At 31.7% G+C, this 23,631-nt stretch overlaps 2 protein-coding genes and 1 pseudogene across 2 annotated transcripts; 1 reads left to right on the top strand and 2 right to left on the bottom strand.

Moving 5' to 3' along the window:
* Positions 1-546: 546 nt before the first annotated feature.
* Positions 547-1,501, bottom strand: LOC124919158 (chlorophyll a-b binding protein of LHCII type 1-like). Its single transcript, XM_047459323.1, has one exon. It carries the CDS (start codon positions 1,432-1,434, stop codon positions 643-645), a length of 792 nt encoding a protein of 263 aa, XP_047315279.1. The 5' UTR covers positions 1,435-1,501; the 3' UTR covers positions 547-642.
* A 3,404-nt stretch (positions 1,502-4,905) lies between these two features.
* Positions 4,906-6,207, top strand: LOC124934989 (uncharacterized mitochondrial protein AtMg00810-like). The gene has a single exon (XM_047475463.1). It carries the CDS (start codon positions 4,906-4,908, stop codon positions 6,205-6,207), a length of 1,302 nt encoding a protein of 433 aa, XP_047331419.1.
* A 2,155-nt stretch (positions 6,208-8,362) lies between these two features.
* Positions 8,363-16,762, bottom strand: LOC124919156 (annotated as a pseudogene).
* Between the last annotated feature and the right edge of the window lie 6,869 nt (positions 16,763-23,631).

The raw sequence follows: 23,631 nt of genomic DNA, 5'->3' as shown, positions 1-23,631 counted from the left end.
CAGTTTTTCCGTCAAACGAAACCATACCATATTGATTAACACCAGACATGCTATCAAACAAATTAAAGCAATCAATATGAGATATGAGATATGTCTCCTACCAAGAGAATAATATCTATTTATATTATTAGGTCAAGTTTAGTAGGTGGGTTATTAGAGACTGTGCCACAATATTGGCTAGTACCCCACATAGGATAATACAACTCATGCATTCGAATAGGGTCACCACCCTCATAAAGCCACATAAATCATTTTTTATATTTAGTTTCTCCAAGTTTGAACAAATGAGCAATGACCTATACTACTAAACTTGTATAGAAGATAACTAACTAAAATTAAGCTAAATTATTTTTGTTATTAATTTAATGTTAAAATATATATATGATTGCCATAATCTGGTTGATTAATATATATTCTTACTAAGCTTCACTTTTTTTTATAGATAAAGTTTAACCTTATTAGCAACTTATTTAAATGAGAATAGATTTCATCAATTCATAATCACCGTTAAGAAAGGAAGAAAACTTAATAAAACCATTTCAATTATAGAAGGTAAACAACAATCTCATTTTTATATACCAAGATAAAAATAGTAATTCACAATAATTTTACATCCACCAACAAGTTAAATACGAACAAATCTCACTTTCCCGGGGCAAAGTTTGTGGCATACGACCAAGCATTGTTGTTAACAGGGTCAGCAAGGTGATCTGCAAGGTTTTCTAATGGGCCTTTTCCAGTAACTATGGCTTGAACAAAGAATCCAAACATTGAAAACATAGCCAACCTCCCATTCTTTAGTTCCTTCACTTTGAGTTCCGCAAAGGCCTCTGGATCTTCAGCCAAACCTAATGGGTCGAAACTCCCACCTGGGTATATCGGATCACCGACCTCACCAAGTGGTCCTCCAGCAATGCGATAGCCTTCAACGGCTCCCATCAAGACGACTTGGGTGGCCCAAATGGCCAAGATGCTCTGGGCATGAACCAAACTTGGATTGCCAAGATAGTCCAATCCACCTTCACTAAAGATTTGAGATCCAGCCTTGAACCAAACGGCTTCACCGAATTTAACACCGTTGCGAGCCAAAAGTTCAGGGAAAACACAACCGAGTGCACCCAACATGGCCCATCTGGAGTGGATGACCTCTAGCTCACGGTTCTTGGAAAATGTTTCTGGGTCAGCTGAGAGTCCAGCAGTATCCCATCCATAATCACCGGGAAATTCTCCAGTTAGGTAGCTTGGGGCCTCACCTGAAAATGGTCCCAAGTACTTGACACGGTCTGGACCATACCATGGGCTGCTAGAGGGAGTTGATTTCTTGGTCACAGTTTTCCTCATTGTGACACGTCCAGTGCCAACCACCTCGGTTGAGATTTTCACCGCAGTTCCAGCTAATGAAGGTGAAGAAAGAGCCATGGTTGAGGCAGCCATTGTAAGGGATAAGTTGAATAATAAGATTTGTAAGATAAAAGTGTTTAATTAATCTAACTTGGGGAAATGGGTAGTCGGAATTTATAGGTTGTGAAATGAATTTTGGGTGCTTATCAACTATCTAGTGATATCTTTATCTTTCTCCTTACTTATTGGACCTTTGAATTTTTATTTTCTTGTTTCACTTATCTTTAGTAGCCAGTCATTTTATTTTTATTTTTAATGTTTTTGCAAGTGAACAATATTAGTATTTTAGACCTTTACTTTTATATATTTTATTATTTAGTCTCTTTGTTGGCTTATAAATAAGTCTTTTATTGTTTTTCTATTTTAACATATTCAATGTATAATAAAACCCTAGTTTTTCTTTTCTTTCTTTTCTATCATGGTATCAGAGCCACCATTCATTTATAGGGCTTGATTTGTTGGGATCGAGGGTTTTTGCAACGATTCTTATGCTTCTACACCGAAGGATTAATCTGTTACGGTATGCCTCTTGTTTTGCTTCCGCACTGATTGATTGCAGCTCCTAGGGTTTGTTTGTTGGCTTGTGAATTGGGGATTTTGTTTGTTTGGTTCCTTTGTTGCTTGGATCTCATTTGCTTGTTCGTTATGGCTGTTCGTAAAGACAATTATCTTCAGTCTATTAGTGTACAGTTGGATGGGAAAAATTATTCGTATTGGAGCTATGTGATGAAAATTTTTTTGAAGGGAAAATCGATGTGGGGTTATGTTACGGGTACGAAAATGCCACCTACCGATAAGGCTGCAGAGACTTATGCAACAATGCTCGATGTTTGGGAGGCCGATAACTCGAAGATCATCACGTGGATAAACAATTCTGTCACACATTCGATTGGGGTTCAGTTGGCAAAGTACGATACATCCAAGCACGTTTGGGACCATCTTACTCGTCTTTATACACAGTCTAATTTTGCCCGACAATTTCAGTTGGAAACGGACATTCGTGCACTCAAGCAGAATGATTTGTGTATCCAAGATTTTTATTCCGCCATGTCTGATTTGTGGGATCAGTTGGCTCTTACCGAGTCTGAAGAGTTACGGGTATTGGCACCTTACATCACACATTGAGAGCAACAACGCTTAGTTCAATTTTTGGTTGCTCTTCGATCTGATTTTGAGACTTTGCGTGGATCAATCTTGCATCGGAACCCTTTGCCTTCAGTTGATTCGGTTGTCCATGAGTTGATAGCTGAGGAGATACGAATCAAGACTCGACTTGACAAAGAGCATAACCCAACATCTACTTCATTCGTTCTTGCAACTCCACATAATCCCTCTAGTAATCATCCGAATCGATTGAACTCACGAGTGGCTATGGATGAATGTGCTTTCTGTAAGAAGAAGGGTCACTGGAAAGGCCAATGTCCTTTGTTAATCAATAAAGGTAAACAACCGCACCAACAACAACAATCGCAACCACAACAGTAATCACAAAGACGCCCTCCACAATCATCATCTCATTTGCCCCCATGGAAACCTACAAGTCAAGCATTCCAAGCTAGTAGTGTATTGACTCCACCTCCTATAGATCCATCGATGATTGAGCAGTTCCAAAGGTTTCTCGCTTCGCAACCTCATGCCATGTCAGTGTCTTCTCATGTCGGTTTGTCTTCTTCCAATACCTCTGCTCCCTCAGGTATATATTCTTTTGTTTGGGTTCTAGACTCTGGGGCCTCTCATCATATTTCTCCTGAATTTTCTTCTTTTGATTCTTTGTCACCAAACTCGTCTATCTCGGTTGCAACAGCTGATGGTACCCATATGCCATTAGTAGGAGTCGGTTCTATTAATACACACAATTTAACTCTTTCAGATGTCTATTATATTCCAAGTCTTACCTTAAATCTTGTCCCGGTTAGTCAATTGTGTGACTTGGGATATTCCGTCTTCTTTTCTAATTCCACTTGTTATGTGCAGGATCCACATTCTCAGAAGCTAATTGGGACAGGCCATAGGAGAGGAGGATTATATGTGTTGGATGAACTTGAAGTACCAAAAATAGCTACTAGTGCTGCTTCTACTGTGGATTTAACATCTTTTCATTTGAGTCGCTCTTCTTCTACCTTTTATTTATGGAATTCTCGTTTAGGACATATTTCGGGATCCCGTTTAAATTTTTTGGCTTCTACTGGAGTTTTAGGTGATTTGAAAACTGATGATGTTTCTGATTGTAGTGGTTGTAAACTTGCTAAGTTTTCAGCTTTGCCTTTTAAAACAAGTTTATCTTCATCTTTTGTTCCATTTGATCTAATTCATTCTGATGTGTGGGGACCTTCTCCTTTACATACAAAAGGGGGTTCCCGCTATTATGTTTCGTTTATTGATGATTGTACTCGTTATACTTGGGTTTTTCTTATGAAACGTCGTTCTGAATTTTTAGGTATATTTCATACTTTTAGAGCTCTTGTCAAAACTCAGTATTCGTCTTTCATTAAATGTTTTCGTTGTGATTTGGGTGGGGAATACACCTCTAATGATTTCTCTAGGTTACTTGCTTCTGACAGAACTCTTCATCAGAGTTCTTGTTCAGACACCCCTCAACAAAATGGCGTTGCAGAAAGAAAACATCGACATATTGTTGAAACAGCTCGCTCTCTCTTATTGTCTGCCAATGTTCCTAGTGTCTTTTGGGGTGAAGCCATCCTCACTGCTGTACATCTTATTAATATGATTCTAACATCTCACAACTCAGGTTTGTCACCGTTTGAAAAGCTTCAAGGATATGCTCCTACTTATTCCTCATTACGTGTCTTTGGTTCCGCTTGTTTTGTATTACGTCCACACGTTGAGCGGAGCAAATTGACTTCACGATCTGTAATGTGTGTTTTCTTGGGGTACGGGATAGGACAGAAAGGTTATCGTTGTTTTGATCCCGTTAGTCAAAAATTATATGTCTCCCGTCATGTTTCGTTTCTTGAGCATATTCCATTTTTTTCCATTCCTAAAAATTCTCATGATATGACTCACTTAGACTTTGTTAGAATTGATCCTTTTACGGTTGATGATGAGGTGACACCTCCTACTACAGAGGTGACACCTCCTACTACAGACTCTAGTACTGCAGTTCCTGACACATATCTTCCTCCCTCCACAGTCTCTCAATCTCCTCCACCTCGTCAGTCAACCCGTATACGTAAGTCAACCAAACTTCCTGATTTTTCTTATTCGTGTTACTCTACATATTTTGCTTCCTTTTTAGCATCTATTCATTGTTTGTATGAGCCATCGTCCTATCGAGAAGCTGTTATTGATCCTCTTTGGCAGTTTGCTATGGCTGAGGAACTTGCAGCACTACATCAAACACATACTTGGAATTTGGTTTCTTTACCATCAGGAAAATGACCTATTGGTTCTCGATGGGTATACAAAATCAAAACCAAGTCTGATGGGTCTATTGAGAGATATAAAGCCCGAGTCGTTGCGAGGGGTTTTTCTCAGGAATATGGCATGGATTACGAGGAAACTTTTGCCCCAGTTGCGAAAATGACAACAGTTCGCACTCTTATTGCCGTTGCTTCCGTTCGTAAGTGGAATATAACTCAGATGGATGTTAAAAATGCTTTCCTCAATGGAGATCTTCAAGAAGAGGTTTTTATGGTTCCTCCACCTAGGGTCCCTCACAAACCTGGTGAAGTTTGTAAGCTCCGGAAAGCTCTCTATGGGCTTAAACAAGCACCACGTGCTTTGTTTGATAAATTCTCTTTTGTGATCACTTCAATAGGATTTCATCGTAGTCATCATGATTCGGCATTGTTCATCAAGTGTACAGATCGAGGCCGTATTCTTCTATCTTTATACGTTGATGATATGATTATTACAGGTGATGATATTGACGGGATTGGGCTCTTGAAATCCGAGTTGGCTCGTAGTTTTGCGATGAAAGATTTGGGGATGTTACGTTATTTCCTTGGGATTGAGGTTGCTTCATCTCCAAAGGGATATATTTTATCTCAGTCAAAATATATAGGTGATATATTTGATCGTGCTCGTCTTACTGAAAATAAGATTGTGGATACTCCAATTGAAACCAATGCTCGATATTCTCTAACCGATGGCTCACCTTTGCCAGATCCAGCCTTGTATCGTACTATTGTTGGCAGCTTGGTTTACCTCACCATCACCCGTCCTGATATTGCTCATGCTGTACACATTGTTAGTCAGTTTGTTACTGCGCCTAATACAGTTCATTGGAGTGTTGTCCTTCGTATTCTCCGGTATCTTCGGGGAACTCAATTTCAGAGCCTTCTCCTTTCTTCCTCTTCTTCCTTGGATCTTCGAGCGTTCTCTGATGATGATTGGGCTGGTGATCCCTCCGATCAAAAGTCCACCACAGGGTTTTGTATCTTTCTTGGTGATTCATTGATTTTATGGAAGATCAAGAAACAAGATGTGATCTCTAGATCTTCCACGGAAGCTGAGTATCGTGTTATGGCCTCTACGACCTGTGAGACTGTTTGGTTACGATGGTTACTTGCCGACATGGGAGTCTTTCTTCATGAGCCTAGTCCATTGTTCTGTGATAATAAGAGTGCCATCCAGATTGCTCGTAATTCGGTGTTCCATGAGAGGACGAAACACATTGAGATTGATTGTCATGTTGTTCGACATCACTTTGCAATCGATACCATCACATTGCCATTTGTTTCTTCCTCTGTGCAGATCGCCGACTTGTTCACCAAAGCTCTATCCTCTTCTCGTTTTCGTTTTTTTGTTACCAAACTCTCAATGCTCATTGTTGCTGCATCATGAGTTTGACGGGGGATATTAGTATTTTAGACCTTTACTTTTATATATTTTATTATTTAGTCTCTTTGTTGGCTTATAAATAAGTCTTTTATTGTTTTTCTATTTTAACATATTCAATGTATAATAAAACCTTAGTTTCTCTTTTCTCTGTTTTCTATCAAACAACATTTGATTTATTTGTAATAGTCGATATTCTTATATTTGTTTCTATAATATAATTGCTCATAATATTACTTCTATACATTCGGGCAGCCGAAAAACTCACGGGATAGGTCAGTCCATTTAATATAAAAATAAATTATTTAGTTAAATTTATTAATTATTTTAACCTAAAATATATAGAATAGTAATTTAGGATGAAAAATAAATTTTATATTTAGTTAATGGTTAAAATCTAAAAAATCATTTTTTAACAATTTAAAAAATAACAAAATTAGGAAACCAAATTATTTTCACCTTTTACCCTGGAACTTTTACCCTGGAACTGGGACAGCTCAATTCTCGGGAATCGAGACTGACAATATATGCAACTATATAATTATCTAAATGGTTTAATTAGGGTAATGATATATGTTACTGTTATTATTTAATTCTCAAATTATCTTTTCACCACATTATACCAAATTTTAATTTAATTTGTTCATTGTATAAGGAATAAAGTAGACCACAAACCAAGATATCATAAAATCTGATACTACAAGTGTCAGCATGTGATTGGCCTTAGCATCTTGCACTAGTACAATGATGTGAATTTGCAAGATATATAGGGCTTGTCTGATCTTATTTTTTTTCAATTAGTTTTTCTTTTAACTTTTTTTTAAATTCTCTTAACATTACATGACTATAATTTTAATTATATAATCATCACTCTAATTTTATTATTAAAATGTTTTACTTTACTTTTATTAAATTTATATTTGAAATAAAAAATATTTTAATATTTTTTCTAAAAAAATCTCAACTTATTTTTATCAAACTAGATTTTTTTTTTTATAAAATTCAAACAAAGATAAATTCTAAAAACACAATATTAAATGAACAGTCTTGTGGTACTTATGTTAGCTATGAGTATTATTTTACTTATTAAATGGGTAATTATCCAAGATATGTTGATTTGATTGCACTGGAAAATGTCTAAATATTCTTTTACCAAAATCTAATGTCAAATTTATTTATAAACATGCACATTCAGTATAAAAGTGTAATTGAGATTAAAGTTTTTATTTAAGAAATAGAGTGTGGTCAGATTTTTGGAATTATCTAATTATTAAAGTGTGTGAATATAACATCTCTTAAACAAATTCATTTTTATTAAACATCCAATATTTTAATAGAAGAAAATAATTGATACCAAATTAAGTTTATAAAGATATAAAACATAAAGATAAATAAACATGTTTAAACAAAGATTTCTTCACAATAAAATATATTAAATGATAGGTGAAAAAAGATGGGTATCTTTTTTTGGATCTAAAGATTCGGATTTTGGATATGTAAAATTTTAAATACAAACAAGATGTCTTTATGATTTTATTTTAAAGTTCTAGTTCTAGCTCTACCAATTGCATCTATTTAGGAAATAATCTAATAATCTCAAGACCTTTTGAACGTTGAAATCCAAATTCAAACTGAGAATTACATGACTTGAAATGAAGATGTTCAATTTGTATAGATATAACAAAATATCGCCTAGCCACTTTGATACATCTTACCTTTAACTTTATTAAAAAATGTAATGCTTCATATGTGTTTCATTGTGAACATAATTTGATATATCTCCCCCTTTTATTTTTGCAAAGATCATTCATAGCTACTTTTACATTGTTAACTATATAAAAGATACGAAGACTAGTTACATATATAACAATTGTATCTGTCATAGTAAAAGATAACATTGATTTAATGTGGAGATAACATATTGTTTTAACTAGGTAAAAAAAAGTGAAAAATCGTATTCTCTAAGATTCTCTAAAATATAAACAGGGAACACAAGAATTGAGTGTCTAATGCGGCCACCACCTAGTTAATGAGTTTGACTGGAATGAGAGTGTTTTCTATGAGACTAATTGCGTTTTCTTTTTGTAAGATATATATACACATATTAATTTTATTATTAAGATGTTATTACGAATGTTATATCTCAATGACTCAATTAAAGTAGTAGACAAACAGCACTGCATTTATATATAGAGAACAATAATTTTACATCCACTAATGATTCACTTTCCAGGAGCAAAGTTTGTGGCATAAGACCAAGCATTATTGTTAACAGGGTCTGCAAGGTGATCGGCAAGGTTTTCCAATGGACCTTTCCCAGTTACTATGGCTTGAACAAAGAATCCAAACATGGAGAACATAGCCAATCTCCCATTCTTAAGTTCCTTCACCTTGAGTTCAGCAAAGGCCTCTGGATCTTCAGCCAAACCTAATGGGTCGAAACTCCCACCCGGGTATAACGGGTCAACGACCTCACCAAGTGGCCCACCAGCAATGCGATAGCCCTCAACAGCTCCCATCAAGACAACTTGGGTGGCCCAAATGGCCAAGATACTCTGGGCATGGACCAAACTCGGGTTGCCAAGATAATCCAATCCACCTTCACTAAATATTTGAGACCCAGCCTTGAACCAAACCGCCTCGCCAAATTTAACACCGTTGCGAGCCAAAAGCTCGGGGAAGACACAACCCAATGCACCCAACATGGCCCATCTTGAGTGGATAACCTCTAGCTCACGGTTTTTGGAAAATGTCTCTGGATCAGCAGAGAGTCCAGCAGTGTCCCATCCATAGTCACCAGGGAATTCTCCAGTGAGATAGCTCGGTGCCTCTCCTGAGAAAGGGCCCAAGTACTTGACGCGGTCTGGGCCATACCATGGACTGCTAGAAGGAGTTGCTTTCTTAGTCACAGTTTTTCTCATTGTGACTCTTCCAGTTCCAACTACATCAGGGGAGATTTTGACTGCAGTTCCAGCTAAAGAAGGTGATGAAAGAGCCATAGTTGAGGCAGCCATTGTAAGGGATATAAGTTGAATAAGATTTGTAAGATAAAGTGTTTGAACTAGATTGGGTGAAGATGTTGGGGAAGTGGGTAGTCTTTATTTATAGGTTTTGAATTGGAAATTGGGTCCTTATCAACTATCAATACTTCTATCTTTATCTTTCTCCTAATTGGTTATATGGATTTTTTTCTTGCTTGTATCAGCCATTTACTACGCCACCAGTTTTCTAGCTAGATTTTATGTTATAGAGTAACCACAAAACCAAGATATCATACAATCTGATATTACAGGTGGCAGCATATGATTAGTCGCAATGCCTTGCAGTAGACAATTTTGTGATGAAAATCCAAGATATAGTAATGTGGATTATATGTTATTTATTTTTATTAATGTATGTAGTCTAGTTGTAAAAGTTGTATTAAGATAGCAAAATATCACATGTTCAATTATATCTGGAAGAGATTGACGAGTAAATGGATACTTGAGTTGAATTGTGGGTTAATCCGCACATAAATTTAAAATGGTTAAAAATAAAATTAAAAAATTTATATGTATGTTTCAAACTTAAACCTAACAAAAACAAGTACAATCCTTTAACCAATTAGACTAATAAAACTTTATATTTTAAAGTTAACACCAAATTTGATAAACGCGGGACATTCTTAACAATAAAAATTCAAATTTTTAACTAACTAATATATATATATATATATAATAATGTTTAATACCAAAGTATTTGGATTGCCGGATTGAGAGTTGTGGTTAATTTGAATATATATGTGATAGTAAATTGATACTTTGGTCGGATTATGGGTTGACCCGCCCATAAACTTAAACCGGTTAAAGATAAAATTAAAACTGAAACATGTATGTTTCGAACTTGCAACATAACAAAACAAGAACAACCTTTTAACCAACTAGACTAATAAAACTTTATATTTTAAATTCAACACCAAATTTGATGAACACGAGATATTTATTAACAATATAAGTTCAATTTTTTAACTAACTAATATATATATATATATATATATATATATATATATATATATATATATATATATATATATATATATATAATGATGCTTAATTTTAAAGTGTTCGGATTGTCGGGTTGATAGTTGTGGTTAATTTAGATATATATGTGAGAGTAAATGTATATTTTTGTTAGATTGTTGATTGACCCGCTCATAAACTTAAAACGATTAGAAATAAAATAAAAAATATTATATGTCTTTTTGAACTTGCAACATAACCAAACAAATACAATCTTTTAACCATCTAGGTTAATAAGACTTTATATTTTAAAAATCAACACCAAATTTGATTAACGCGGAACATTCCTAAAAATATAAGTTCAACTTTTTAATTAACTAATATATATATATATATATATATATATATATATATATATATATATATATATATATATATATATATATATATATATATATATATATATAAAATGATGCTTAATTTTAAAGTGTCTGGATTGTCTGGTCGAGAGTTGTGGTTAATTTGAATATATGAGAGCAAATGTATAATTGTGTCGGATTATAGATTGTCCCGCCCATAAACTTAAAACGGTTAAAAATAAAATTAAAAATGTTATATGTATGTTTAAAATTTGCAACATAACAAAACAAGTACAACCTTTTAACCAAATAGGCTAATAAGACTTTATATTTTAAATTCAACACCAAATTTGATAAACATATGACATTCTTAACAATATAAGTTTATTTTTTTGGGAAACGGTTATTACCATTTCATTGAAAATCCCAAAAGTGGGAGGGTCAAAAATTAAAGCTAGACAAACCCTAGTTATAATTAAATTATGACAATCAAAATACCATAAAGAAAGTAATTAGTAGCTTTCGCAAAAACAAACAACAGAGATTACAAATGAAAATAATACAATCAAAACAGATTATAACTACCCCAATCAGGGTATTTATTTCCATATAAACATGTTGCTTCATAAGACCTTCTTCCCCTTCGACCCTTCTTTCTTCTTGCGATGAAAGGAGATTGAATTAAAGAAGATGATGAGGCTTGCTTATTCTCATTGTGTAATATTTATTTGTACGAACTCGTGCTAATCTGATAGAAATAGTTTCTTTTTCAGGACTTTAAAATTCTTATCTTTATTGTCCTCTACTTGAATTATATGATTTACCTTTCTTTATATTTGAATCATTTTTAAAAATTCTAGAGAGAAAAACTCTGAAGATTTCCGGCGATAAAATTTTGAATTTCTTACCCTAAAACATGCACATTCTCATATTTAACAAAAATTACTTTGGAATCAAGATCGTCGACATGTTCGGCACAATCAGCACAATCGACACGGTCGGCACGTTCGATACAGTTACACGGTCGCGCAGTTCGGTTGATTTGGTAGTCGGTTTCGGGAAACGTGGTCGGAGTAAAGATCGTCGGTGCATCTGGAACGTTTGGCACGACATGTACGTCTAACACGTTTGACACATCGGAGAAAAATCGTTTAGGGTTTGAATAAGGTCGTTTCAAGATTATTACTCTAACTTTAATCCATGTTCTAAAGCCTTATATATTGAAATATGAGTAAAAGGAAAAATAACAAGGCGGAAGAAGTGCAGGACTTTGTTCTTAAAGTTGTCAAAAAAAAATTGCAGAGAAAGAAATGAACAGAATAACTAAAAAATAATTAACAAAAAAGTGCAAGAAAGCAGCAAGACCCAATTGCTACCCAAAAGTCTTTGGAAAATAATGCAGGGATTAAAGAGAATAAAGAATGAGTTTGGATGATAAGGTATAATCAAATGACCAATTTATTTGGACTAAAAAACAAATCACCAAACTCCTAATGCATGCTAAGAAAGGAGAGATTGTATTTAGTAAGGACTAAATACAAAACACAATAGTTCAGCTTAACATTCACTATCTCCAAGATTGGAATTTACTCAAGAATGATGAATATGAAGTGATAGTAAAACGGTCTGTTGCAACAATGAGAGAGTTAATGAAGGTTCTTAAATCGAAGATCTATACTATCAGAAGTAATTCTACATGGAAAATCAATGAAATCTAGAAAAACAACATTGGGAAAAAGGATGAAGATCATGTATATAAAGAAAAAATCTACTTAGGCAATATAAAGACAAAAATGAAGGTACTGAATTCTCCTTTTGAATTTAAATTACCTACTATAGTAGAAGAAAAAATTGTGTTAGAGAATGAAAAATGTAGTGGTGGGAAACTACATAGGAAACAATAGAGTTTCCTTCATAGTCAGCAAAAAGGCACTTATGAAGCAATTGGAGGAAAAGGGACTTGAGAAAATTTCAGCAAATGTACATGATCTCAACTTTTTGAAATTAAAAAAAAAAGTCAAATCTGGATGAAATTCTGAAAAAATAGACATGCATATATTGGATCTAACTACATGAAATTAGAAAGATGGTCTAAAGATTTGAACATATTAAGCAAACTTAAGAAAATAGCTCAGATATATATGGATCAAACTTTGGAATATCATGTACATATGAATAATGTAGAAGTTCTTAGTCATTTTGCAGATTTATTTGGTAGACCATTATATATGGACACAATTACTGAAGAATGAGAACATATTTATTTTACTAGAATTAGCATTGAGGTGCATCATCGAAGCACACATTGCCAGATAAAATGATAGTGGTTGACAAAAAATGAAAATCTATTGTCGTGTGAATCATTTATGAGTGGAGGCCACACATGTGTTCATTCTGTAATATTTTTCAACATGTCAGTACAAAATGTTCTTAAGCTAAGGAAGAAGAGCAAAGAATATTGAAAGACCGGGAAGAAAAAATGCAAAAATAAATAAATAGAGGAATTTAACAATAAAGAGAAAAATGTGGAGGAAGAGTAGGAAGTTGAAACCAATGAGGACTCTAAAAAGGAAGAAAATATTGTGATTGAAGAAAAGAGGATAAATGAGATTTTAATTAAAAAGAGAATAAATGTTGTAATTAAACAGAGGTTGAGGAAGAAAAATGAAGTTAATTCTCAAATAAGTTAAGTTGTAGTAGAGGAAGATATTAAGACTAATCAAGTTGAAGTAGATGATATCAAGGTTGATGCAGAGGATATAAGTTCAAATTTTAACTACCTAATATATATATATATATATATATATAATGATACTTAATTTTTTTAAAAAGTCACTGTATTGTCAGGTCGAAAATTGTGGTTTATTTAGATATATATGTGAGAGTAACTGGATACATGAGTTAGATTGTGGTTTGACCCGCCATAAATTTAAAACAGTTAAAAATAAAATTAAAAAATCTATATGTATGTTTCAAACTTACAACTTAGCAAAACAAGTACAACATTTTAATCAATTAGACTAATAAAACTTTTTATTTAAAATTCAACACAAATTTGATGAACGCGATACATTCTTAACAATATAAGTTCAAATTTTTAACTAACTAATATATATATATATATGTGTGTGTTTAATTTTAAAATATCTGTCGGGTTAAGAGTTGTAGTTAATTTAAATATATATGTGAGAATAAATGAATACTTGAGTCGAATTGTGGGTTGACCTGCTTATAAACTTAAAACGGTTAAAAATAAAATTACAAATATTTATGTATGTTTCGAATTTGCAACCTAATAAGACTTTATATTTTAAATTCAACACCAAATTTGATGAACACGGAACATTTTAACAATATAAGTTCAACTTTTTAATTAACTATTCTATATATATATATATAATAATGCTTAATTTTAAAGTGTCTGAATTATAGGGTTGAGAGTTGTGGTTAATTTGATATGAGAGTAAATTGATACTTGAGTCGGATAATTTTGTTTCAATGATTTTAACATTCGGATCTAAAATTATGCACTCTCTCAATTTATCTTTTCTTAAAACTTATGAAGGTTGCGTAAGAACCCAGGCTAGTTGACGGTCGTTTCAAATTATTGAAATGTATACATATATATATATTAAAATATAAATAATTAAATTTATAAAAATAATTTAAATATATATATATATATATATATATATATATATATATATAAAGCTAAACAAAAAATTATAAAAATACTAATTTAAATGTATAAATATATATATATATATATATATATTAAAATATTAATAATTAAATTTATAAAACAAAAGTAATTTAAATATATATCAAAATATAATTAATTAAAATAATAATTTAATTATATTGAAAAAAATATATAAATATATATTTAATAATGAATTTTAATTGCTTAAATATAAATTTAAAAAATAAATAAATAACTGAGTTCGATCATTATATTAGGTTAATTTGAAAAGTTTTAACCTTAAACAAAATAAGTTTCTGAAATCACCAAAGTTACTAGATTTAAATGTGCTTTTTTATTTTTTCAATGAAGAGTAACTTAAAACAAATCTTTCATTTAGAGACCTATTCTCTCATTATTTTTATGAGTTTCTCATTTCTTTTACTATGAATGTAAATGGTCAATTATTACTTAGTAAAACGATAATTTCTAATGTCGCTCAGAATATTTGTTAGAGATTCTTCAAACATTATTTGATTGATTTGTTCGACTTACACTACGTCATCACTTATTGTTACAAATCTTTGAAGTCGCCGTAGTGAAATTGTAAGATTGTTAAAAATTTTTTTTATTAGAATTTTAATTATTGCAAATTTGTTATATTATTTAATATTTTGATTCATATTTATTTGTTTTGATTTTGTAATTTTATTTTTTAAAATGTAACACTTATTGAAATTAATCATTATTAAAAAAAAAATCTTAAAAAAATCTTAAATCTTGTGCTAGCAAGACTTACAACGGCTTATCCAATTTGAATAGAGATTAATACGAGAACAACAAATTTTATTAATTGAATCTTAAAAAAGGATGAACCTTTTAATTTGAATTTAGGCAACTCAAGGTTTAAAATCTGGAATGCAAAGCATGATGTTCTTAATGTTTCTCTCATTCCCTAGTGTTACCACTTACAACTCATCCGAGAAAGAAATCCCAATACAATTCTATAAATTCCAAGAACTGTAAACACCCAATTTCATATTTTAATTAAGAAATCACACTTTTTTTTAAAAAAAAAAAAAAAATTGTTAACAGATTCTCTCAAATAATAGAACAAAAACATCAATAACTAGCAAAGTTTGTACCTCCGCATTTGGTGCATCGTGAAGGATGGTACATGTAAATATGTAATGAAAGAAATTTGTTGTGAAATCATAATTTTCAGAGCTCTATAATTATTCATCCCAGAAGAGTGTCTATTTTGCCCATTTTTGAATCCAAGATTTGGCCTGATTTCAAATCTCTGTTTCTTTTTTTGGTATTTCGTTCATAACCAATGCTTAACATGAATACAATATTTGCCCTTTATGCAATAGAAGAACAGTACATGAATCCAAGATCTGACCTTTATGCAATAGAATTGAAGAATTTGTGTTGTGCATTTGATGTTTGATTATCTTTGCTGAAATTTGCAGGGCCTGGATCAATTTGGAATCATCACCATCATAATATGATTTAGAAAAAGGAATTAGTAGATGGAACCATCTCAAATTATAGAAGGAAAACACAACTCACATTTCTTTATAACTAGATTAAAATAGTAATTTGCAATAACTTTACATCAACCATAAAATTAGACAAATACAAACAAATCTCATTTTCCTGGAGCAAAGTTGGTGGCGTATGACCAAGCATTGTTGTTAACAGGGTCTGCAAGGTGATCAGCTAGGTTCTCCAATGGACCTTTTCCAGTTACTATGGCTTGAACAAAGAATCCAAACATAGAAAACATAGCAAGTCTACCATTTTTGAGCTCCTTCACTTTGAGCTCTGCAAAGGCCTCTGGATCTTCTGCCAAACCTAATGGGTCGAAGCTCCCACCTGGGTATAACGGGTCAACAATCTCACCAAGTGGTCCACCAGCAATGCGGTAGCCCTCAACGGCTCCCATCAAGATGACTTGGGTAGCCCAAATGGCTAAGATGCTCTGGGCATGGACCAAACTTGGGTTTCCAAGATAGTCCAAACCACCTTCACTAAAGATTTGAGATCCGGCCTTGAACCAGACAGCCTCACCGAATTTAACACCGTTGCGAGCCAAAAGCTCAGGGAAAACGCACCCGAGTGCGCCCAACATGGCCCATCTGGAGTGAATGACCTCTAGCTCACGGTTCTTGGCAAATGTTTCTGGGTCAGCTGATAGTCCAGCAGTGTCCCACCCATAATCACCAGGGAATTCTCCAGTGAGGTAGCTTGGAGCCTCACCTGAGAATGGTCCCAAGTACTTGACACGGTCTGGGCCATACCATGGGCTGCTTGAAGAGGCTACTTTCTTGGTCACGGTTTTCCTCATTGTGATACGTCCAGTGCCAACCACGTCAGGGGAGAGTTTAATCGCCGTTCCAGCGAAGGAAGGGGAAGAAAGAGCCATGGTGGAGGCAGCCATTGATGAGTTGAAAGGTGTAATAGCTAGCAAGTGAATTCAAGGAGATATGGATTGGTTTTAGATGATATTGAACTGGTTCAGTTGTAATGGTTATATAGGTAAAATCGATCTTATCTTAGAGTATCCTTATCTTCATTCTTATTGGACGATGATATCCTGTGAGCTTTGTAATGGAATTGCATATCTATATGGAAATTTCTGCACCACTATATTGGATTCTTCATCTAGAATATAGACAAAATATCTAGTTTTGTGGTCTACATTTTAATTTTATTTTTGTGGTCTACATTATTCCTTTCACAAAGAATAAACAATAATTTCAGAACTAAAGGAAGTCCTTAACATCAATCATGACACTATATGAAAACCAAATATTTCTGAACTACATATCAAATTTACCTTTAAAGCTATAATTAGTGTAATTTGTACATAAATATTAAGATTGTTCTTAAAACACAATGGTTAAAATTTCAAAATGACTGAGATTTTGAAATATAGGCGATCTAACTTCTTTTGGTTATGTAATCAAGTTCATAAGTTGCTTATTTGAGGATCAAAGACACCCATTAAAACCCCCCATTTAGTTTTAGGGAAAAAAAAAAAGTAAAGACTCATAACTCAATGATAGAGCACATAAATTTATGTTTACAAGGTTATGGATTCAATACTTCACATCAAACAACCCACATAAGAATGTTAGGGCACATATGGATGTAGAACTTGTATATTAGTAACACAACAAGGCAGTCAAGAAGAAATAGTCGACTTAGGAAATCAAAATGTCACGATTTCGATTCTCACTGGAAGAACTCTGAATGGAATCGGAGGTCCATGACCGTGGGGTGCCCGCAGCCCCGCAGGCCGGCCCCGAGGGTTGGGAGGTCCAATGCAAATTCAAATGTTGTGGCCCCCAAAATTAAAATAATAGTTGTACATTTTATAAAAAAAAAGTATATTAAATATACAAATTAAAATATATATATAACTAGATTAATGATTTAAAAAAAAGAAAAATATACATATGGTGGTAGATATTTATATGCTTTTGATAATTTTGAAGCCTTCTTTAATCATATTTGTGATATATTGTGTATGATGTTTCTATAATGAAAAAAATATGATAGATATTTTAAAATGAGAAAAGATTATGAAGATAAACATAAGAATAAGAACAAATAAAAAAATTTAAAAACATGAAAATATAATGATAAAAAACTTTAAAATATTAGAGATGAAAAGACTGATACAATATAAATAATATAATTAGGATTAGTGACGTGAAAGAGTTATAATAGAGATAGATAGAAAATAAGCATAATATTAAGGATAAAAAAATGCTATAAAAATAATAAAATCTATTTATAGAAAGAAGTATATTAGATATAATATTTAGAGAAAAAAAATTAATATATATATATATGATATATATATAGAGAAATAAGTAATATATTATTATATAATATGAAAAGAAAAAAAATATTTTTATATATAATATTGAGAGAAAGTTAGAGTGTTATAAGGAAATAAATATATAAAATAGGTACTTTATAATATATAATAAATAATATTATATACTAAAAATTAAAAATTTGGGGGCCTTGAAACATGTTGCATTGCCGGGCCGGCACGAATTGGGGCCTAATACAAATTTAAATTTTGTGGCCTCTAAAATTTTTATAATTTTTATAATTTTTTTTAGAATTAATAATTATAAATTTATAATAACAAGATATATATTCAAAATAAATATATAACAATAATATCTCTCGTATTTGAAAAAAGATACCATAATAATTAACTACTATGAAAATATACTTCTCTCAATTAAGTTATCATATTTTAATTGTTCTAAACACTCTTGAATTGATATCATCGATAATCCATTTAATCTTTCTTATAGGGGTGTTTAAGGGTGTTCATCGGTTCGGTTTTCGAGTTATTCGAGTTCCTCGGTTCGGTTTATTTTAATTGTTCTAAACACTCTTGAATTGATATCATCGATAATCCATTTAATCTTTCTTATAGGGGTGTTTATTCATCGGTTCGGTTTTCGGGTTATTCGAGTTTCTCGGTTCGGTTTATTTGAATTTTTATTTTTTTTAGCCAATTCGAAAACCGAACCGAATTCGAATAAATTTTAATTAAACCGAACTGAATTCGTTTTTTTTTAATTTTTGGAACTAGCATAACTCAAAATAAATTGAACTGGCCAAGAATCGAACCCAAGTTTATACCGTGGCATGGTATTATTCTACCACTAGACCATTGATACTTTTATTTTCTTTTTCTTTAATTATAATTTGATTATTTTGAACTTTTTCTTAAGCTAAGTTTGGAAAAATAAATAATAAAAAATAAAAAATAAAAAAAATAAAAAATGAATTCGTTTTCGGTTTGGTTTTTGAGTTGAAACTCAAACTCGAAACCAATTCGAAAACCGTATTTGAATTCGAATTTGTTTGAAATTCGATTCGAAAACCGAAAATGAAATTCGAATTCGATTTATTCGAATTCGGTCGGATATTCGGTTTAGACCAAATATTGAACACCCCTAGGGGTGTTCATCGGTTCAGTTTTCGGGTTATTCGAGTTCCTCAGTTCGGTTTATTAGAATTTTTATTTTTTTTAGCAAATTCGAAAACTGAACCAAATTCAAATAAATTTTAATTAAACCGAACCGAATTCGGTTTTTTTTATTTTTTAAACTAGCATAACTCAAAATAAATTGCACCAGCCAAGAATTGAACTCAAATCTGTACTATAGCAAGGTACTATTTTACCACTAAACAACTTGTATTTTTGTTACCTTCTTTTTTATTATTAAATCTTTAGTTCAAAATATTCTAATTTGATTATTTTGAACTTTTTCTTAAACTAAGTTTGAAAAATAAATAATAAATAAATGAATTCGATTTTCAGTTTGGTTTTCGAGTTAAAACTCAAACTCGAAAATCAATTCGAAAACCGTATTTGAATTCGAATTGGTTTGAAATTCGATTCGAAAACCGAAAATGAAATTCGAATTCGGTTTATTCGAATTCGGTCGGATATTCGGTTCAGACCAAATATTGAACACCTCTATTTTCTTATGATATTGTACTTCGTAAGTAACTCTTTATCAACTTTAACTTAGAAAAACTTCTCTCTATCGAAACAACAGTAATCCGTATAGTCAACAAAATTTGATAAACGATGCAGTTGCATAGTCTCTCAGATAAGATAACTTAAGCAGTTGCATAGGCCCTAGGGTAAGGAGATAAGGCAACCTAACTACATAGGCCCCCACTTTCATGGCCGCCATTTTTTTAATATATATAATAGTATTATTAATTATATATTATATTATTAATTTTTTTATATATATAATTTTTTTATCTCTTTCTGTATTATAATATATTAACTATTTATATTTCATTTTATATTATATTATATATAAATATTAATTGTATAATTAATTAATTATATTTCACGCTCTTTTCTCTTGTAATATTGTCGCACTTTTCTAACATAATATTATTGTCGTAATTTTCTAATCCTAAACCCTACAATTTCGACCTTAATTTTATATTTATATTATAAGTTTCTAATCTAATAATTTCTAACCCTAAATCCCTACTATTACGGTCGTAATTTCTATGCTAATATTGTTTGTCCACATATTTCGTATTTTTTAACTTCTCTCTTATATCAATTTTCAAGTTTACAACATCTAATTGAGGTAATGATGTTATTGATGCACTTATTTATTTAAAAAAAAATATATTTTTATGTTTATCTTCCTAATCTTTTAATACTTTTAAAACATCTATCATTATATTTTTCTTATTGTAGAGACATCAGACTATATATCACTAATATTATCAAATTAGACTTTAAAATTACGAAAAACATATCATTTAACCTTGTCACCAAGTATTTTTTTCATTTTTTTAAGTCTAGATCTAGTTAAATAATCTTACTTAATGCATTAATTTATTATTAACTTTAGAATTTATAAATTAGTTTAAATATTTTAGGTTTAAATGATGAAGAAAATTATAAATGATAAAAATCGAATAAGGTTTCGAAAATATGAGTCGTGTGCTTGTAAAAGAAACATCAAGAAATGACACGAGGCAATTACAGAAGTATTAGTGGGTTCAATGCAAAAAATCAAAGTTCTCTACCTTTGAATCAATATGGAAATGAAGAAAATGATATTGTAAGAGTAGTAGATGAATTATTGGAACAACTTATTAGTAATTTTGAGGATGAAGTGGATAATGAAGAAAATAATAGAATTGAAGATGAGATACTTGAAAAACACATGACTATGAATGTTAATATTGGGGATAAATATGTTAATGAAGAATTTACCTCTATGTTTGAATTTGAAAATGATGTTGATGTTAATTATGATCTAGGATTGTGGGGGAAGTATCAATATTTAAAAAGGATAATGTTAATTCAACGAGGTCCTATTAAGATTTTAAAAGAAATTTTTTTTAAGGATAATATAAGTGGGAGATGTTTTTCCTCTAATTTTTATGTTTCTTTTTTTTTGAAAACAGCTTAGTGTCATTTCATTAAAAAAAAACAAGAAAGGGAAAAAAATTAAGATCAGATCTAGATAATTTTTAGATTTGACAGTGAAACAAGAACTAAATTACAAACATCAACAATAATCAATTAGCGTCTATAACGTTTTTACTTTGATTCCACTTGTGACTTTCTCAAATGAAATAACACATATCTGGTAGAGATTTCTATTATCTTCATTTCTTTCGATTCCTCTCTAGGATTGAATGTGTGCATTTCCATATGAAGTTCTATCTCCCTAAATATCTTCAACAGTTTTACTTCTTCCACTGTGAGTTCTTGAATTTCTTTCTTTCCAGATATTATAGATTACTGTTTTAAAGTAGCATTTCAGCATACTTACATAGAAGAATCTTCCTTTTGCTTTATTCTTCATCTACTATTGGATTTCTTCTCTAATGTGCCTGGAAAGTTGATGGTTTTCATGTTTGCAGCATACCTCCTCCAGATTTGTATTACAAAATATCATTCCCCAAATAAATGGTTGATGTTTTTCTCAACTCCTGAACATAGGACACAGTTGATATCAGGAATGTTTATGTATTTTTAAATTCTGTCTTTTATTGTCAATTTTTTCCTATATACCAGCTAGAGAATAAATTAGTGACGAGGATTAATCTTTGGAGACCATACCATATTATGTCAATTTGGCTCATGTCCACTTGTTTTAACCATTTCTCATGCCTTTTCTATAATGAACTTCTTGTTGCTTTCTATTTTCCAACATTATTCATCATTTCTTTCATTGGGTTACTCCTGCCTCATTAGGTTTATGATTATATCATTTTCTAGAATGCGCCTCAAAAGTGAATCACATTTACCTTCATAGACGTCTATAAATGAGCACTTGATGCATTCTCTTCTAACTCTACTTCCTTGCATTTCTTCTTTGAACATAATAAAAATATTTTGAGAGGCATCTTTTTTTTTTAGGATCTTCTTTAATGATCATGTCATTCTTTCATTGATATTTCGTGTCCAAATCCTCTGTTATTCTTTCATAAATCTTGTATGCACCCATTTGACCCATAGAGAGTCCGCTTTCTGCTCCAACGCCCATAGGTTCTTGAAGGTGAGGGCTTTGTTCCATTCAACACAACTTTTTATTCCTAGTCCGCCTTCTTCTATGGGAATGTAAACATCCTCCCATTTGACATTTTTGCACCATCTGCCTTGTGTTCCCCAGACGTAATCTCTCATGATTCTATCTAGTTCAACCATTACTTTTTTGGGGATGACTATCTTTTGTGCCCAGTAGTCAATAATTTCAAAGATGACTCTTTTAACGAGCTCGATTCTACCTGCATAAGACAATTTTTTTGTAGTCCAGCCCAAGATAGAATTTCTAATATTTTCTACCAATTGTATGAAGTGATTATATCAGAGTTATTTTGATGACAAGGTTACTCCAATGTATTTCACTAGTAGTTCAGCTTCCTTGATTCCCATAATATTACATATGTTTTCCTTCATTTCTTCATTAACCCCTCCATAGAAAGCTTGACTTTTGTCCTCATCGATGTATAAACATGTAATACTCAAAAAGATTATTAGAGCTTTTTTGATTATACTAACAGATTCAACATCCGCATAAGGCAAAAAAAATAGATCATCTACAAAACATATATGGGTAATTGCTTATTCTTTGTAGTACGGGTGAAATTTGAAATGATAACTTCTCATAAGCATTTTAAAAATGCAGTCAAGAATTTTCATTGTTAAGACGAATAGGTAAGGAGATATAAGGTCTCCTTGCCTTACTCCCTTTTACTCTTGAAGAAACCTCCATGAATATCATTCACGCTCACAACAGTGAAAAACAAGAAAGAAAATGATGTGTTTATTCAAATGAGTTGAATAATGTCTTTTGTTTTTATTGAAAATTATTTAAGCATAATACTATGACAAGTGATTTGGCCGGAGATGAAAATAATGATTGTAGCAACCTTTTCCAAGGATTAAAGACCATGAAAGTAATTCAGAACACTTCATCAATGTTTTAAGATGTAATAAATTGGAAAAATGCTACAACAATGGACAATAAGAGGGAAAAACTAATCAACAAAGAAAGAAATCGTTAAAAGTTGATACTAACTCGAATAATTGGGAGTGTGAAATATCTTTCACAAAATAATTTGCCTTTTCGTGGGACTAGTGAGAAGATTTATGAGGATTATTATGGACTTTTTTATCAACTTATTGAATTTTTCGCGGAACTTGATTCTACTATTAAAGAACACCTTCAATTAATGGTAGATAAAAAAATCACTATCATTATCTTAGCCACAAAATTCAAAATGAATTGATAAGTTTGTTGGCGAAAGAGATAAAAAATTCTCAAGAAGATTTCAAAAGTTAAATATTTTT

Source organism: Impatiens glandulifera, chromosome 1 (genome assembly GCF_907164915.1).
Source record: "Impatiens glandulifera chromosome 1, dImpGla2.1, whole genome shotgun sequence".
NCBI classification, from domain to species: Eukaryota; Viridiplantae; Streptophyta; class Magnoliopsida; order Ericales; family Balsaminaceae; genus Impatiens; species Impatiens glandulifera.
This window is presented reverse-complemented; position numbering and strand designations above follow the sequence as displayed.